Source organism: Peromyscus eremicus, chromosome 5 (genome assembly GCF_949786415.1).
Source record: "Peromyscus eremicus chromosome 5, PerEre_H2_v1, whole genome shotgun sequence".
Lineage (NCBI taxonomy): Eukaryota > Metazoa > Chordata > Mammalia > Rodentia > Cricetidae > Peromyscus > Peromyscus eremicus.
In genome coordinates this window covers 48,622,905-48,643,445 of record NC_081420.1, presented here as the reverse complement: position 1 = coordinate 48,643,445, position 20,541 = coordinate 48,622,905, and the positions used below count along the sequence as shown (strand labels likewise).

Here is a 20,541-nt window from a genome sequence, read left to right as displayed (position 1 = left end):
GGAACAGAGGCTGTCTCTGATGCTTTTACTGGCTTTTGGGACCCTACTCCTCATATTGGGTTGCATTGTCCAGCCTTAATACATGGGGAGGTGCTTAGTCTTATTGCAACTTGATATGCCATGTTTTGTTCATATACATGGGAGACCTGTCCTTTCCTGAACAGAAACAGAAGGAGTGGTTTGGGGGTGGGAATACAGGGAGTTGGGAGAGGGACTGGAAGGAGAGGAGGGAGGGGAACCTGTGGCCAGGATGTAAAATAAATTTTAAAAAAAGTAATAAATAGGTTAAAAAAATAAAATAAATATTAAAATGAAAATAAACCAAAGGAATGTTGTAAAGTTAGTTTTTTGTAATTCTATTCACCTGGAACACCTCTAAACTATTAAACTACCTTGTATACAAAAGAAAAGACTTTCATTTTCACTGATATATAAATGTTCCAGGGTTTTTTTTTAATTAAACTAGAACCAACATATATCTTTTTTTCTCTTACCATCACATATCTAATTTAAGTTGCATGTGCTACCACTTTTGTCAATCATAAAAGTTGTTCATTACAACAGATTATGAGCCAATGTGACACAGAAGTAGAAACAGATGCTAAAAATCAAGATCCTCCTGCTAAGAGGCAGCCTTGTAACACTTCTCTGTAGATTCTTGCAGAACATCTTCTGGACACAAGAAATTCCTCCTCTACACATCTCTAATTTTATACAGGTGGAAGCTTTTTTAAAATAAGATTTGATTGTGTGTGCATGTGTGTTTGTGTGAGAGAGAGAGAGACAGAGACAGAGACAGAGAGACAGAGAGACAGAGACAGAGAGAGACAGGGGGTGAGCAGGTGACTTCAGAGGTCAAAGAAGGCTGGAGTTACAAAGATTGCCACTTAATGTGGATACTGGAAAATGAACTTGGGTCCCCTCAAGAGTAGTACATTCTCTTACCCACTGAGGCATCCCTCCAATCCTAATTCATACATACTTAAGTAAGCCTTTCTGTTCCTTCCAAGTTAATGTCATACCACAGGTTCCCAAATAAAAATAGAGAAACAATTTGGTCTGCTTCATACAGTTTTCCAAATTATAGATTTATCTCAATTTTCAATGATTCCACAGCACTACACTAAAGTATACCACAAGCTCTGGAGCCAATCCCCTGTTGATATAAAGATTGCTTTCAATTTTATGCTATTTACAAGTAATTCTACAGTGGATGATCTTTTCACATTTATACAAATACACCTCTAGAACATGCTTCTTAAAGCAGAGTGTGTGAGAGCAAAGGAACACAAGCATCTAAAATTTTATATGTAGTCAGACCAGGGTTGGCCAGGATTTTAAATTCCATCATTCATGCTCCAATCCAGAACACAGCAGCCAACATTTTCCCTAATGATGGGTATTATCAAAATTATTTTCTGTGCCAACCTAGCCAAAAGCATAGAATTCTTAGTTATTATTTTAATTTGCATTTATTTGACATGGTAAAGATATTTTATTATTTCATCCATTATTGTATTAGCTGTTACTTTTGTTTATTTTTTATTAGATAGTATTTATTTTTCTTTTGGGTATATAAAACTCCACATTTTAGAGAACTAATTAGGATTTGACTTTCATGCAAACTTTGGCATATTTCTCCAGGCTTTTTGATTTTATAATGATAGTATCTATCATGCAAACTATTTTATGGGACCCTACTTATTGATCTTGGTTAGTCAGATATTACCATTCTGTACTGACAATGTGATGGGATGATGAAGGTAGCTCGGTGAACAGTTGCACACATCCTTGCTGGCACCGTGATTTCTACTGCTGTCTTTCCCATTCGACTCTGAGCTCCTTCAAAGCTTACACAGGTAGAGCCCAATTTCTAAGCAGTCTTATTAAATAAGAAAGACAGAGCCAAATACAGGGGTAATAGCCAAAGAGACCAGAGAAATAGGGAATAGCCACAAGTAGCCTTGGCTTACCACCACACCATAGCTTCCCCAGAGAGAGCTTCTTCCTGTCTAACCTGCACTTTTATTGCCTTCCTGTTCTGCCCTCTCATTGGCTCTAAGTCCAGCCATATCACTTCCTCATCACTGCCTGTCTATACAGACCTCCAGGTCTCTATGGTAGGTAGTGGGATTAAGGGTGTGTGCTACTGTGCCGCCTGACTTCTGTTTTATGGCTCACTATGACCTCTGATCTCCAGGTAAATTTTATTTATTAACATACAAATAAAATATCACCACACACAGGTGCTGTATTTTGGTCACCACTGTCCCTCAGTGCCTGGATCAAAGCATCTCCCAAAATAGGTATTTAACAAACATTTAACCCATTCATGAAATCTGTGTAATGATCTGAATATTGAATTCAAATACTCACATGTTACAATCCTAATCCTTAGGAATGACACTAAGAGATGGAGTCATTGGGTGGGAATAAGGTTATCAGACTGGAGAACTTATCAGCAGGGTTAATGCCCTTACCTCTCTAGTTCCTAGAGAGATACTCAAACCTTTTGCAGAATATGGTCAGAAGATTGCCTCTCAGCAGCCCTCGGTAGACACAGTGTGTTGATGCCTTGAACTCAAACTGCTGCCTCCAAAAGTATGAGAAACTGTCATTGTACATAGGCCATCTATCTGCCTTGTATATTTTGTTACAGCTACTCAGATTGCATGAGAGCTTCTATTGGCATGGAGACACACCAGACACTAAGCCCATGTTACCCTAACCTAGATGTCTCTGTTGTACAAGGATGCCTCATCCAGACACTGGGCAAGAGGCTGAGGTGCTTAGGGAAGCAGGCAGAAGGGCAAGGAATCTTTCCTGAGGTGAGGCATTTAAGTAAATATATAATCGAAACAAACCAATAGGTGCAGGTGTAGCTAAACAAAAGGCTCACCCAAGGACTGCAGAGTGGAAAGGCAAAAGTCAAGAAACACGAACACACTGGGGAAAATACTTTATCTTTTGCTACTCTGAAAACCCAGTCTATTTTTTAGTTTTATTTATTTGTATGTGTGCTGTGGGGTTCACATGAGTACAGTATCAACAAAGCCCATAAGAAGGTGTGTCAGATTCCGGGAGCTAAAGTTACAGGCAGCTGTGAGCTGCCTGATGTACAGGGAACCTAACTATGGTCTTCTGCAAGAGAAGCATATGTGCTTAACCAATGAGCCATCTATTCATCCCAAAAAATAAATTTAAAAGTAAAATATATTCATGAGCCTGAAACTATTCTGTGTTCTTAGTACCATACAGCTATTACACTGGCAAGATGTAAATTTCAGGGAATTCTAATTATGTCAATATTAAGTAATAGCACCATCAAATCCTTTCTTAATCAAATGAGCTATAAATAATTAAGGAAGCATGTACAGATACTTCAGAATATTCAAATTTTATAAATATTAACTAGTTATAGACATTCTGGAAATATAATTCTTGATTAGAGAAAGTACTAGAAAGAGGCAATGTAGAGCAACTACAAAGAGTGAGTGAGGTCAGGGGTTAGAAAGGAAGAGGGAAGACAGACGTGGGACGCCTTGTTCTAGAAAATATAGAGAGCAGTGTTAGAGTCGATGAAGATCCATGAGGAAGTGATGGTGGGCTACCTGGGGTCTGAGGTTGAGATGAGAAATCAGCCAGAAACTTTACAGACTCTCAGTGTCGTGGAGGTCTCAAGCTCAGTAACCCCTGGGTATCATTGGTGAGTCAGTGCCACACATCCCAACAATCTCAGACATTCAACATCCTCACATAACATGATGTCATTTTGCATACAACTTGTACACATCCTGCCACACACTTCATATCATCTCTGGATTATTTACGTCAGACAAAGTGAACAGTCATTACCCTGTACTGTTCAGAGAATAATGACAAGAAAACAAAGCCATCCATGTTTAGTTCAGACACAGTATTTTTCTATCATTTTCAATCCACAGACACTAAAGAGTGTGGATGCCACACCTATGACTATGGAAGAATGGCTGTATTTGCTGAGAGTCAGCTACGCATGGGATGCTGCAAGTACAGGTGTAAGAAGAGGAGACACTATATCCAGAGAATGAGCAGAATTTAAAGCTTTTAGTGCAGCAAGAAGTGTAAAGAAACTTTGTCCCCCCTCTCCCACTTCATCACATCTTGATTGGAGAAAGTACCGGAAAGCAACTAGTACTTTCCAGATGTAAAAACCAAACACCAGTACATTCTAAGAATAATCATGACCATATTATCTTCTACAAGTTAATCTAGAACTTTCCTTGTCTCATCCAGGAGATGTACATATGGTTTCTTTCCCAGGGCATGTTTGAACTACAGCAGAAGATGAAGAAAAAGTAATACTGTGTTAGCAGGGGGAAAGGATGATGACAGAAACTAACCAAAAGGAAAAGGGTGATGGGGACCGGGGAGGAGGCAAGAAGAAAAGTACCATCTTATGCTACACATGGAGACACCAAAACCAAATACCAACTGTCCAGCAACCTCATGGCAGAATCATTATCACTACTTCCATGACAGCATTCAAAACAATAGGTGCCAGTTGTTATCTGCCCGGTATGTTAATTCATAAAACTGGCAGAATAACACTAGAAGCAAGCACCTTCTTTTCCTCCATTGTTCCAATCAGAACACTGAGCTTCATCTGCATCCAAAGCCATAGCAGAGGCAGAGGCAAGGATCTGGGAAGAGGGAAAGATATTTTCTCAGAAGCTGTTGGCTAGGGATGAATTTAGGCTTCTGTTTCTCAATAAAAGGGCCTAATGAAAAAGGAGTAAGAGGCCCATTGTTTTTGAATAAAGTGAATTAATGGCTATATCCATCCTGCTACCAAAAATCAATGGAAATCTCTACAATGTGTTTATTAAATCAGTTAAAATAACATTGATTGAATGTGACTCTGCCCAATGCACAGTGTGAGGCAGCAGCAGATAAAAGCACTCTGCTTTAATCCTTGGTTCATCCAACCGTTTAGACGAATGAAGCACATGAACAAGCATCTATGATGGACAGGCAAGCTTTCCCTGTAACTCCACCCTCTAGCTGAGAGCCATGAAGAGCAAGGGCTTAACTTAGGTTTCAAGCATTGGCCAATACTGGTAAAAATCCCACCCACCCATCCCTTTGCCAGAGTTCCTGGTTCAGGAATGGCTATGGGTTGGGACTGTGAGATAGCAGGTGTGGGTGTCAGAGGGTTAGAGGAAGAAATGTGCTCTTTTTCTCAAGACAGTATTTCCTTTGCCTCCCCAAAACCAAACTGGAAGTACACTACAAAGTATGTAACATGGGGTCCTGGCAAGAGCTAGCTCAGGTCCTAAAGAGAAACCAGATTATGGGAATCTGACCACATAGAAGGTAGAGAGAGAAAAAAAAGTTGATCCTCCAAGTACAATGAAGACACTGTGCTAAATTTTATGTTAGACCTTCATTTATGTGATGTTTAAGGCACGGATACATCACTCTACCCATTCCACCCCTGCCATCTCTCTCTCTCCTGGGACACGTGCACCATTTTAAAGTCACATCTCTCACTATGTTCCAATAAAAGAAGCCACAAACCTAATTACAATTCTTGTACAATTCTCAGCCTTTTGTAGAGTATATTAAAGCTATTTCAATGGGCTCTAAAATAAACAAATTGAAGATCCCCAAATTCTCCATAGTCATAGGGAGTACCCTTGAGGGATTTACAGCTTCCAGGGGAAGTTAAGAGTATATCTGGCTGCAAGAAACTTCAATGATGAGTTCCCCCAAATCATCATAACTCCCAATGTTCATGCTACTTACTCATGGGAAGGTGAGCATATGACCTGCTAAAGGGGCAGATGAAATGGGACCATGGAGCCGGGCGGTGGTGGCGCACGCCTTTAATCCCAGCACTTGGGAGGCAGAGCCAGGCGGATCTCTGTGAGTTCGAGGCCAGCCTGGGCTACCAAGTGAGTTCCAGGAGAGGCGCAAAGCTACACAGAGAAACCCTGTCTCGAAAAACCAAAAAAAAAAAAAAGAAAAGAAAAGAAATGGGACCATGGAAAGAATGAACATAAAGAGAAAATTAAGGTGTCACACTGTCTTCATACATGTGCAACTTGTTCCACCTTATAACACACCTCTGGAAAAATGTATAGTTTGTCTGCAGTCAATCCACATCATATCACGCAAAGAAGTTACACTGTGGTTTTAAAAAGATACCAAACTAGGTTAAAAACACACCAAACTCATGTTTTTCTCCTCTCTCTCTTCTCTCTGTCTTGTTTTTTTGTTTTGCTGTTGTTGTTTTGTTAAGAATTTCAATGCTATCAATTCTATATTTGCAAGGAAATGCACCTTTAGAAAATGTACTCTCTAGAATTTTGGTGCCAGGAAATCTTCATCCTGATAACAGTTGTGGGTAAATAGTAAATCTGGACTTCTATGAAGCCTCAGTATCCCTGGGCTTGTTCAGAGGAATGTGAATGCCAGCCCCATGAAAGCACCAAATTGTGCTTAATTTTAATGGCATATCAAAGTGCTCATCTGAAGAAAACATTAAAAATTCTAACCGGGACAATTATGAATAAATTGTTTCATGACTCTATAAATTTTAATGATGTTTAATTATATTTTAAAGGATTTCCAAATATTTTGACTACCTATTCTTCTTCACATTAAAAATATTCTATCATTTTTTTTAAATTTGGATATACTTTATTCCATCAGAATTCAGTCATCTAATTAATAGTGATTTATTAATAGATATCAGGTATCTACTATGTATCAGGCATTAAACCAAATGAGAGAGACACAAAACCCAGAAAGCTGATAGTCTTGTCTTTGAAACCAACCCCAGTTACCACTCAATAGGATATCGTACAGGTAACATGCTAACTGCCATGGAAGCAGCTGAGTGGTTTGCAATATGGTAAAACCAAACTAACCCAAGTTCTTGGTAAGAGACATGAAAAAGGCTATGAAATAGCTCAGGTCAAAACTAAGGAAGACCTTTGCTTGCACAGAGCCAATAGAATATGTTATAAACAACTTCAAATGTTGCTCAAAAATATATATATCTATAAGTTGGCAAATCAGATCCTACAAACACTACAGGAAGACACTAGAACAACCACTGACAAACCAGAGCTGAAAAGAGAGGGACTTTATAATACTAACTTGAGAACCAAGAAGGAAATAAGTAATACTGGCTATTATTGGAGCCTTGCAACAGCCACCTCCCCTAACCAAGGCACAACTACTTCTGTGGTAGCCTTCCTCACTCAGAGAAGGGTCTATCCACAAAGCACCATTGGCTTTAGGTCAACTTCATTAAAAATTAAAAGTTCTGACTAGGAAGCATGCTATAAAACTGCTGTAACTATTACAGGACATCATCAAATAGATAATCCCATTTTCCATAGAAACTTAGCCATGGTCCTTACCCAGCAACTCATACAGAGAATTCAGAATGGATTTCCAAGACTCCCCTGCTTCTCGGCCCGCGACATCTGCAAAGTGGGCTGCACTGCTGTACACATGCAGGCGGTCAATGCACTCCAGAACCAAGTTGATCATTCCCTGGGAGAAGGGGTAAAAATAAATCACCGTCAGAAGCTAATTCTGAGCCAGGCATGGCAGTTCACCTGTACAATCCCAGCACACAGGAGGCTGATGCAGGAGGACAACTGCAAGTTCAAGGTAGTCTGAGCTACAGATAAGACTGTGTCCCAAAAGAAAGAAACAAATTGTTGTCAGGACAAAAGGAAAAAAGGGAACAAATTGATTTTAAAGAGAAGTCTAGTTCATTATAAAGAAAACTCAGATCATTTATTCAAAGGACAAGAAGAAACACGTCTGCCTGAGAGATGATCTTCAGATAACTTAGGGTTTCAATCTTGGTTTTCATTCTCAAACAAAAGTGAAAGAAAATTGCAAAATTATTTCTTTACACTTACCTTGCAAGGTTTAACAGTGGTTGGCATGAACAGGTCATGAGTGGTATTCTACTATTAGTGACTTCATCCTTGTTTTTAATAAGCATTACTGTAACTACTAAATTAAAGATATATTGAATAAAGTGAAAGAAAGCCACCGAAAAGAAATTTTAGAGCAAGTAAAAAATTTCATTTACAGGAAACAGCCTATGGAGTCTTCATTGATATTGCTGGGTCCAGGCTTAAAATGAGACAGCACCATGAAAACGAAAGTTATAAAATATTGAGTAATCAAATTCACTCATTGGACAGAATTTCAGCAGCAGTCATGGATCTCAGCTAGGTCCTCTCTGGATGGTCTTATGTGACAAAATGACAAAGAATCAAAAGCCTTATTCACATTAGACTGAAAACATTTAAATTCATATTTTAAATTTTCATAGCCTAATATTTATGTGAAATTCCTCCAAATATGAAATAACCATTGTACAGGAACTGGTTCAATAATCTGGCATATGTGAACCTAAGAACTCCTTACAATTAATTCCTCTTGTTCTTACTATTGGTTTGTGTAAATGTTCCTGTTGAAATGATCATAGATTACTTCTTTTATTTACACAGAGAAACTGCTGCAAAATTTAGTATCAGTTTCAAAAGCATCAGGAAAAAAAAAACCAGTTTCAAAAGTACAACATAGATTTTGGGATTATGGAAACTCAACAACATCCTCTACGCTTTTTCCTTAGATGGTTTTACAAGGTACTTCATTCTTGTAAAGAAGAAAGAGAGAGAGAGAGCACACTTTGTTTTTAATCACGTGCATATGTCTGTGTGGGTATGTGATATGCATGTGCCTGCAGTACTTTCAGAGGCCACAAGGGACACCTTATTCCTTAGAACTAGAACTAACAGGTAGTAAGCCTCCTGGCATGGATGCTAGGAACCAAAGAGCTTAGTATATGCTCTTAACCTCTGAGCCATATCTCTAGCCTAAGTTAATTCTTGAAAAAATAATCACCACTCCCATGTTGGGAACATGTTCATTTAGAGTTGAAATGTCTCCTGAGACCCTCGCTGGCTCTATCATCTCCAACACCCTCACTTAAAGGCTTGAAACCTGTAGTTCTAACATTGACAACCATCTCAGGCCATTAGGCTGGTAAACTGGTTGTTGCTTGGCTCTAACATAACAGGTGGCACATGAGTTGATTTTTTTTTTAAGCAGTGGAACATTTAGTAGAATAAATTATATTTTATATAATTTATTATATATCAAAGGCACACATGAGACTGGGGACAGCTAAATGACAGATCCCTCACTTGTGCAGCACATAAAAGTACCTGGGTTTGTCTCCAGCACCACACACACACACACACACACACACACGCATGCACGCACACACGCACACGCGCGCGCACACACACACGCACGCACACACGCACGCGCACACACACACACAGTGTAATATATGCAAAACGAAAGGGTGTGGGTACTTTGTTCATACAGGAAACTGGAGTGCACCTCATCCTCCATCTCCCCTATTGCTTCTATCCAAGCCCAGAGCACTCTTGGCCTGCAGCTCTTTCAAGGAGTTTCCTATAGCCTACTATATAGTTTGCAAGGCCTGATGAGGGGTGTGTGTATGTGTGTGTGTTCTGTATTTATGGAGCCAATATAAAACAGTGTGATCAAAGTGTGTTCATTTGCTCAGCTTATGGGGCTGTGTTTTTAAACTCATAGCTTTGAATGTGGCTAAGAAGCACCTTCAAACAAAATTCTGCAAACTCAAACTCATTAAAGTCAAGTCTAAGAATAACATGGAACTACCTCTACTGGAGCCCACCCAGCAGTGCTCTACTGCAGTGGTAAAAATGGTCCAGTGAGAACTGATGGTAAAATTAAGTGTCCCTGGCCAGGTGAGTGACACAGAAATAAAGATAATGAGCAGTTTTCTTCCAAGCTTGCTTCTCTGCTCAGTAATGCCCTTGTTACTCTCTACTGGAATTTACAGAGATGTGGAATGGACAGATAATTTTCTTCACTACAAAGTCATTTTCCCAAGAGAACAACAGAAAATGAACGGGTGTGATCTCACCTCTTCCTGGAAGAGATTCTGCCTGTTCTTCAGGGCTCGCAGCCTGTTCTGCTTGTCCTCGTGTTCCAAGTGCTCATCCGGGGGGTGGAAGTAGCCGATGAGGTCCTGCAAGCTCAGGCTCACAGACTCGATGGGCAAGTCAATGGTGGGCACCTTTGCTTTCTTGCTGAGAGCATCCAGGCCCCTGAAGCAAAAGCAAACCCTTCTCTAGGTTAGTGATCCACAATTTCAGTTCAATGTATTTTGACTGGCAGATGATTTAAGAGTGGCATCCTCTCTTACAGAAGGCACAGTCAAAGGAATGTGCAAGACATCCTTTCTACTAGCCATAATGGCCATATTCACATTATAACTGTGTAACACAGTATCTAAGCATCACAGTGTATCCCAGACTGCAGTATCCAGAGTCATGCTTCTACAACAAACCCTGTTGGGTCAATGGAGAAATGGTTTAAATACAAAGCCAATTAATAACACTACTTTAAGATGTAAGGCTGTATCTTCCCTGATCCATAGCCCTGACATTTGATTGTTTGAGGTTGCTTTGGCTTTTGGTAAGGGATTATTTTAGGTTTTACTATCATTGACACTACCTGCTACTCTTTAATTCCTATCTGTTTAAAAAAAACATGCACTTATGGGGCTGAAGAGATCATTGAGCAGCTAAGAATGTTTACTAAGTTCTGTCCTAGCACCCACATCAGGCAGCCCACAACCACCTGTAACTCAAGTGCCAGGGGGTCCAATGCTCTCTCCTGGACTCTGTGAACACATGCACTCACATCCACAAACCTCCACAAAGATACTTAATTTTCAAAATTAAAACTAAATCTTTTAAAAGTTGCACTCACGAACTCAGAGGTGAGATTATTTGTACAAGATGGAGCCTGAGGAGATTCCATCATCTACAGAGGAGGGTCTCAAAGAGGCCTGACTCCTCCATGAGGAGCTCCTGGCTGTTAATGGTCTCTTGTGAAAAGGGACTCATTCTATTCAGTGGTGTTGCACTGCTAAGTTTCCCCTGCTCCTGTAAATAAATGAGCACTCTTGCTCAATGGGTCACAAAAAGAATAAATAAAACTAGATCAAAACACATACATATGAAATTGTTGAAAAATTAAAATTAATATTTTTAAATTATTAATGACAATTAGCTTAGCTTTGCATTTTATAACACTCAAACTTTTATTTTAAATGTATGGTCATTCATATAAAGATTGATAGTGATGTTGAATAGTTGAATTCAGCTTTTCAATCACTAGAAATAGTAAAACTACAACTACTCCTGACAACTATGCCAACTTACAGGTAATGAAGGGAGCCCTGAGTGGCTGAAGTCCTGAGTCAAAGTATATTGTTGACATGGGCACAGCCATGTCCAGGACTCCAATGCCTCAGCCCCATGGGAGTGGCAAAGTCTTGCCCACGTGAGACTCAGAGGGATGACAAAGCTCTCCTCAGGGCAAGTCTGAGTGTGAGTGTTTGTGGAAAATTGACCATGGTGTGCAGAGACTAACAACTGCAGCTTCCTCCTCCTGGATGTTTACAGCCTGAGACTGCTGGCCTGCAGAGACCTCCTATAAAGACTAGCCAGCCCCTCCCTCTGTGCTGTACCTAATAAGCTGAGGTTCTAGTTTCGGTAGCAGACCCCACCTGATCTCAACTTTACTGTATGTATGTCCATGTGTCTGTCTTTTCTTCATTTTCTTGAGGCCCCCAATCAGGGTTCCAGAACCCAAGCTTCATGGGTTGTGGTACCAACTGAATCAAAACCAGTCCCAAGTTTCATTACCTCCACATGGTTTTCAGATTAATACAAGCAATTGGTATTGTGTAGACTGGCACGACAATGTAAGTGATACAGAACAGAAAGCCAAATAAAAAATGCAATGTGAAGCTGTTCCCACATCATTTCTAAGCCAGCTGATGAAATTCAAGGTTTAAATGAGGCAGACAAATGGAGTAAATATCAGATATATGTAAGGGTGAAAGCTGTGTGCATTTTTAGATATAAGCACACATAACACACACACACACACACTTATACACACACACAATGAGAGCAGTCAATGAAGCTGGAAATAATAAAATGAACGTTAATATAATCTTGGATGGGAAAGGTCTTTTGAATGTTGGAAAGCAAAACAGAAAGATTGATTAAGGCAGGAACTATGAAAAATAATTTAGAATTATTTTTCCTAACTAATAAATTATCAATGATACAACTACACAGGAAATTAATGTCTCTAATGTAAAAAGTTGTTAATACTCTAGTAAGAATATTAATTAATAATAATGTAATTCAGAAAAACAAATGTAAAACATATCCATTCTCATAATTAGTAATGTTTAAAGTATATATTATTGCAAATTGTAAAGTTTTCATTTAGTTTCATATGTGTGTGTGTAGGTGTGTTTGTGTATGCATATGAACTGTGTATTTATAGAAAATATTTTTTCTATCAGGTCTGCAAACTTAAACAGAGAAAGGCCTTCCATCCAGGCTATGTCATATATTACCATGCTGTTGCCAGAAAACAGTGTGGCCACAAGGTTAATTTGATTCATGGATAAGAAATTGTTTCAATTATTAAGTAGAAAAAATGTATTAATTTTAAGAATCACAGTATTTTGAATGTTGCTTAAAATTCATCAATTATCTAGATATCATTATCCTTACTATATCACAGAATTTAATAAGTTCAGCAAAAAAATTATAAAATCATCATGACTGATAGCTTTCTATTAAATTCATGTTCCCTAACCTAAGCTACAGTTTAAATTGTATTATATGAGCTTAGCAAAGCATATATTTATGAGGCTAGTGTGTTTTAGAATGATCTGTTTGTAAATTCAGGAAGAAAGCCAAACATAAAGTATCAAACAACTATCACTATACAAATTACCTTATGAATCTATTGAAGAGAAACACTGTGCTCCGGATAACACGGGCTGTGCGGGACTCTTCATGCTGAGATCTGGATATGTTCAAGCCATCATCCATGTGGCCTTCATGGTGCATAATGGCCTGTAGGAGCATGCAAACAATGTCATTTTTCTAGCAAGGTAGCTATAGAAGGAGATATGCTCTTCCCTGTGGGAGGCATACCCCCACGACCCCAGTCACTCAGGAGGCAGAGACAGGAGGATTGCAGAAAGGCCTCAAGCCTAGCCTGGGCAACTTAGTAAGAGTCTGTTTCAAACTGAAATAATAACGTGAGCTAGGCGTATAGCTCAGTGGTAGAGTGGTTGCCTAGCATTGGAAGACCCCGGGCTCAATCCCAAATATTCCTCCTTGACAAAATTTAATTAAAAAAAAATCTCAAAAAGTTGAGATGGGGAAAAGGACCTGGAAGGAATTAAAATCAGAGGAGTGAGCACGATAAAACGCATTCATGTATGGATGAAAAATTAAATAATTTTTTTTTTGTTTTTCGAGACAGGGTTTCTCTGTGTAGCTTTGTGCCTTTCCTGGAACTCACTTGGTAGCTCAGGCTGGCCTCGAACTCACAGAGATCCTCCTGCCTCTGCCTCCCGAGTGCTGGGATTAAAGGCATGCGCAACCACTGCCTGGCAAAAAATTAAATAATTTTTAAAAGTTGAGCCATAATCACAAATGGAATCAAAACCAGGCAACAGATACAATTGTGCTCAGAGTAAATAATAGGCGAAGTCCCTGTACAAAGCAGCCATGCAGTACAGTGACTACATTATTGTTTTAAAGATGGTTCAATAAATACATTGAGCTGAATGAAACAACAGTAAAACATTGCCCCATATCTGCAATCAATGATTTATCCACAGCCTAACAAACGACAAACCAACAGAGAAGGCATTTCATTCCATTACTATGTAATATCATCAGCTGTATCATGAACTGATCGATCACTAAGCACTAACCCCTGACTCTGAGGTATCTAAACTATTAACATACACGTGCACGTGCGTGCACACACACACACACACACACACACTAGTTCTTTGTTAGTTTTCACATCTTGAACATTCCATGAGAAATAAGTGCACATATCTTCAGTGAACAGATCAATGAATTTTCAAGAGATCACACACACACACACACACACACAGCCAACACCTATATCACAAAGGCAGATACTAGAATAGTTTCAGATCTCCTCAGGGCTTCCTTTCTGTCCTGTCTATCATAGTGCTCACCACCTTCCACACTTTCAATGGCTCCAGTCAACTGACTGCACAATGTATTTGAGGAAAGAGACCATATGTCCCTTCAAGTATGGCTTCCTTCATTCAACACTTAAGCAAGGTAATTAATTCAGCACCCTGAATGAATTGTATGAACCATAATCTGTAACTGGAACCAAAATTATTAAGTATCTTGAGTAAAGAGGAACCGATGAAGCAAAAATCAATGAGACACAGATGTGTATTCAAAGGCAAGATGCTTCTCTTGCTTGCTTTCATTAACAGAAAAAAAATACTAAAATAATGTATTAAACCTCAAAAAGTCTCACAAAAAGGATAACCAACAAAGTAGAAAGATGGAGTTGATGAAGATAAAAACTGAAGACACCAGAAAGGATGAGTAAATCTAAAATTTGATTCTCTGAGAAGATAGATAAATATACCTCTCCCAGACTTGGCTGAAAATAAAATAAGAAGGAAGAATCATAGAATACAGGAAACTGACTATGCTAATAGAATATTATGGGAATCTATCCCAGTGGCAAAAACAAACAGCAGAAGACCTGGCTAATCCAGGGGAATAATCAACGGAGATGGCCATGGTGGCACATCCTATAGCCCCAGTTATTCTAGAGGCTGAGATAGGAAATCACTGGAACCCAGGAGTTAAAAGATAGCCTGGAAACAAAACAAGACTCTATCTCAAAAACAACAGTAAGCCCTGGTATTCTAAAGGTGCTCCCTTCAACTGATTATAAAATCAAATACACATAGTTCATTTTCAGGAAACACTGGAGGGATAATTTAAGGCTCACAAGCTAGAAGACCTTGGGACTGGATGGTTTTGTACATGAATGTTGATACAGTTTCAAAGAGCTGATATCCTAGACCAGTGGATGGAGAACTTTGTCTTGTCATCTGTCTTTCTAAGTCTGTGATCTGGGAAAAGTCATTCCATTTTCACAGTGGTTGAAGAGAGACCAATGAAGAGTGATGCTTCAGGACATGTGGAAATTAATAAACATGTAAATTATATGAAATGAAAACTTAACGACTCATAAAAAGAATTTAATTTTCCTCATGAATATATGTAATAATTCTGAATAAAATAAGTTAATTAAATCTAGTAAGATTTTACCGGAATAATGGGCTATGGTCAAGCAGGGTTTAATTCTATGAATGTAAGGATTCTTTAGTAACTAGACGTCTGGTATCTTAATTATTTGAACAAATTAAAGGAAGCTAAAACATGATTTTCATTGGCTTTAATTTATAAAACTCAAAAATCACTGCTAGTTTTTTTCTTAAATACCACCAAAAGGTAATAAAATGAGACCACTTAAAAATAAAAACAATCTCAATTATCTTAAGGATGCAAAATCCTGTAAGATCTATAAATCAGGAGTGAAAATTCACAGTGAGGAAACAAGTAAATAAAAAAAAAGCTCAAATGAAAATAGGCTGAAATTTTACAAAAGCTAGATGAAAAATTTTTAAAGAAGGAGGATACAATAATAACAATAATAATAATAATAATAATAATAATAATAATAGAGAGGTAGATATAGATGATAGATGATGGATGGATGATAGATAGATAGATAGATAGATAGATAGATAGATAGATAGATAGATAGATCGATCAATGGATGGATAGATAGATGATAGATGATGGATGATAGATAGATAGATAGATAGATAGATAGATAGATAGATAGATAGATAGATAGATAGATAGATAGATAGATAGACAGAGACAGATAGAAACTGAAAGAAATCTCAAAACAATTGAAAAAAAACACAGAAGTTAACTTGGGAGGAACATGGCCAGACAAGAGAAGAACAAACATGTTCGTGAGTAAAAACCACAGTAGGTGCACCAAAGATGGAGTAATACAGACAGCTAGCATGGATTCAGCTAGCGAGTCCTGATCACTCAGCCTGTCATCCCTTGTTTTCCTTCTGAGGCTCTCCAAAAGCAGCATCAGCAATTCAGAGTCTGTGATACTTAACTGTGATTATCAGTTTGCTTGGGTTAAAAAGCACCTAGGGAATTAATGAGACATGCCTTGGAGTGTATTTATAAGGGCATTTCCAGAGAGGATTAACTTGCGGGATGTTTCACATTCAAACCATAATACTGAGTAAATCAAACCACACGGGAAGTGTACGTAAAATTTAGTAAGCGCTATACAAATGCTGTCAGAGCACAGAGAGTGCACAGTGGACCATCTGGGAAGGGAAGATCATCCAATGTGATTGTTCGAGTTTAGACTATGAAGAATGCACAAACCGTGGGCTGACAAAACAAGAGTCATACACTAAAGAGAAGAAACAGCCTATCCAAAAGCACAGGTGGGAAAATCTGTGATTTTCTGGGGAATGACAAGAAGTTTGCTTATGTGATACACTAGATCAGTGAAATGTGATGTCTAGAAATTTGGAAAAGGAGCCAGGAATGGTGCATGACTTTAATCTCAGCACTTGCGAGGCAGAGGTATGCAGATCTCTGTGAGTTCAAGGCTCTCCCAGACCACATAGTTTCACAACTTCCAGAGCTACATAGTGAGACTCTGTCTCAAAAAAAAAAAGGAAGGAAGGAAGGAAGGAAGGAAGGGAGGGAGGGAGGGAGGGAGGGAGGGAGGGAGGGAGGGAGGAAGGGAGGAAGAAAAAGAAAAAAAGAAAAGAAAGAAAAGGAAAAGAAAAAAGAAACTGAAGAAAGGTTTAGAATGGAGGCAGGCCTAGACTGGTACCACCACCAAGAAGTATGGTGGCTATCTTGTGAGTAAGAGGAGGTAGCAGTAAGAATGAAGGACAAAGAAAATTAGGGAGAATAAGATAGAATCTAGAAGACAGTGTATTTATTCCCCTAGTATTTGAATACATGAATCCCCAAATTGTAATCCTATACATCACTGAGAAAACCCCCACAAGGGTTCATCCTAAAAAGAACAAAGTCAATTATGGTGGCATTGTTGCACGTGGTCCAAGGGACTGGAAATCTCATAATTCATTAAAAGTAGTTATTATTACATCCTCAGATATAGAAATGGGATCTGAAAGACTGGGCACTGGGTTTGCTTGCATAGACAAGCAACTTGATCATCAGAATCTTTTGGATGAAATACTAAATAAACAAATAGTACAATTTGACCTTTAGAGTGTAAAATAATGACCCCTGGGAGGTGGCTGAAGCCTTTGTTTTTGTGCTCCTGTTTTTTCACTTATGAACATGACTGCCATAAGCTGTGCTTGTGTATGATCTTACCTTACGCTGTATGGTTCCCATTCGTGCTGATTTCACATCCACAGACTGGTAGGTTAGCCACAGGCCTGTATCCACATGTTGTATATAGCAAATGGAGTCTCCGTACTTAATTTCTGAGGTTCCCATGCCATCAACTTCTTTTCTCACCCCTACATCCAATTTTTCCTATGTATAAAAAGAGAATAGCATATATTGTAAAAAAAAAAAATCATTAGTCTATATCAATAGAACACTATCTTGTAAAAACACGCCTTGAATTTTTCAGTTTTCTCAGGGCCCCTGAAATACTGGTAATGGCTAAGTATTATTCTTTTGAGATTTATTTTATTTTTAACAATTTGCATGTATGTGCATCTGGGGTATGTATGCAAATGTACAGCAGAAGTGGGCATCAGAGACCCAAGATCCGGAGTTAGAAGTAGCTGTGAGGCCCCCTACTGGGTGCTGGAAACAGAACTTGGGTCCTCTGGAAGAGCAGCCTGTGCTCATAACTGCTGAGCCATCTTTCTAGCATAGGGCTCAGTTTTATTCCCTATAAATAAAAGTATCTCCTTAAAGGATCAGAACAAAAATGAGACCAGACTTGAAAAAATTTGAACATATCTGGAATTTTAAAAAAACAAACGAACAAAAAAAAACCTCAGTCAGCCTGATCGACTTTGGATACAACAACTGTGAAGATGTGGATGTGAATGAGGCTGTTAGTGACAACTGAATTTTATTTCTCTTGAATTGATCAGAGTTGTACTTTTGGTTCCTGCAATTTCCAAAGTAGACTGCAGAATTTTGTATTACTAAGGAGGGCTGAGATTCAGGAATTGACTAGGTCAAATTCTTCAAACTTCTCCTTTTGAAGATGTGTGTGTGCAAGTGTGAGTGTGTCTGTGCGTGTGTGCATGTGTGTGTGTGTGTGCATGTGCACATATCCAAGGTACTCTGAAGGCCAGAACATAAAAAGGTAATGGATCCCTTGGAATTACAGGCATCTGTGAGCCACCTGATGTGGGTGCTGGGATCTGTATTCCCATCATCTGCAAAACCAATAAGCACTATGTATTTTGTTGTTTGTTTTACCTGCATGTATGTCTGTGTACTATGTGCCATCCCTGGCACCCATGGAGGCCAGATGTAGGCACTGGATGCCTGTAACTAGAGTTATAGACAGCTATAGGCCACCATGTGGATACTGGGAATCAAACCCACATTCTCTGGAAAAGCAGCCAGTGCTCTAAGCACTGAGGCCATCTCTCTAGTACTACGAATATTCCTTAAAATAACAGTTTCAAAGCTGAATGGATTCCTTCCTGTTTCTTATACATGCCTTCACTAAATAACTATCCTTTCTAAATTCAAGTTATGTTCCTTTTAGGTCTTTGGTTATTTGATTATTGATGAAACTGACTCTGTGTGTGTGTGTGTGTGTGTGTGTGTGTGTGTGTGTGTGTGTTCACATATGTGTGGGTATGTGTCCACATGTGTACAGGTGTGCTTGCTTGTGGAAGCCAGAGAATAATCTTGAGTAACATTTTCCAGATATTGCCCCCACTTACTCTTTGAGATGGGGTATCACACTGGTGCAGTTTACCAAGGAAGCTAGGCTAGCTGGGCAGCAAGCCAAAGGGATCTGTCCATCTCTGCGTTTCTGACACTGGGATTACAAACACATGCCACCACACCCAGATTTTCTTATTTTTCATGGCTCCTGGGAATCAAAGTCACATCCTCATAGCACAAGGTAAGCAGTGGACTGACGAAGCCCATCCACTACATCAATGTTTATTTAAGAATAGCTTAAAGTAAAAATTAGTTGAGTTTTGAGTTTTGTTTTATCTAAAGGATCCATTCAAACAAAACAAAAGAGAAGGTCAAATATGGTGGCACACACCTATCATCTCAGTACTTGAGATCCAGGTACAGTAGTATTACTTCAAGTCTAAGGCCAGTCTGCTCTAGTAGGGTCTAGGCTAGACAAGGCTACATAGGGAGTCTCTGTCTCAAAAATCAACACAAAACAAAACAAAATGTCACAGATTCTTCATGCTGTCTGATTTTTTTCTTTTCTTTTTTTTTGTAGTGATAAATAATGACCCTTTAATGACCCTAAAATGAGTAGATAAACTTTGAATTTAAATGAGTTTCAATTATCAATACAGAACGGTCAAAGCTGTCTCAAAAGCATACAATTATCAACTAAGTCAAATGAACTATTATGCAAATAACTTGGAACAATAGTCTAAGAATCAGCAATAAAACAGATATACTATTGTAATTTCATTCTATCAGATGAGATAGAGAGCTAATCTACTTATGCCAACCCTGTCAATGAGAAAATTAAATTCTGGAAAATATAACAATGTAATTATCTCTTCAAAAGAAAACAATGAGGCTCTAAACATTTTTTGTCTTTTATCCGGGAAATGAGTTTATAGCCTAATTATTTGTGTTTTGAGAAGTCCCGCCCTCATTAGCTGCACAGTGAGGCTTTGTTAACTTTCTATTGCGATGGGCCATGGCCACTGTGAGGGGTTTTAATGAGGAGATTTCCCAAGGACCGTGTTCTGGTAGTGACATTGACCCTGGAGTCAGGTAAGAACTTGTTGAAGTGACATGAGACAAAACAAACACCCAGGGTCGTGGCTCTTCTTTCTGTCTTCATTTCCTACAGCTCAGACTTAGGAGAAATTCAGATGAAAATAATCTGGCATTCCAGCACAGGATCTGGGCTGGATATCTCTAGGCTTTGGGCCTCAGACAAAGGATTGAAACAGGAGCTCCCAGGAATTTGAAAACGTATCAAGGTATCTTCAGGCACAATGGTGAAGATCAGAAATACACTGTCTGTGTGGAAGGAAGAGTGAGCCCATGAGTGCCTGTGGAGGTCAGAGAGGGTGTGGTTCTCCCAGAGATGTAGTTATAGGCAGCTGGTAGCCTCCTTGTGTGGATGGGTTCTGGGAACCAACCCTCTACAAGAGTAATGCAGGTTCTTAACTGCTGAGCCATCTCTCTAAACCAAGGAGCTTCTATTTCTATGGGAATAAAGGAAAGAAAGGTTTGTTTACTAGGGGTCTAGTTTGGGAAGTTCTCTATATTGATCATTGACAGATCAACT

The 20,541-nt window shown here is 38.9% G+C and overlaps 1 protein-coding gene across 1 annotated transcript in view; it reads right to left on the bottom strand.

The window, feature by feature from the left end:
* Nucleotides 1-20,541, bottom strand: part of Ryr2 (ryanodine receptor 2) — a 415,387-nt gene that overhangs the window by 273,652 nt on the left and 121,194 nt on the right. The window contains exons 12-15 of the mRNA XM_059263016.1: nt 17,433-17,597; nt 12,907-13,028; nt 10,001-10,184; nt 7,413-7,548 (exon numbers count right to left, since the gene is read on the bottom strand). Of these exons, the coding sequence (XP_059118999.1) occupies nt 7,413-7,548; nt 10,001-10,184; nt 12,907-13,028; nt 17,433-17,597 (607 nt within the window). The remainder of the gene's footprint in view (nt 1-7,412; nt 7,549-10,000; nt 10,185-12,906; nt 13,029-17,432; nt 17,598-20,541) is intronic.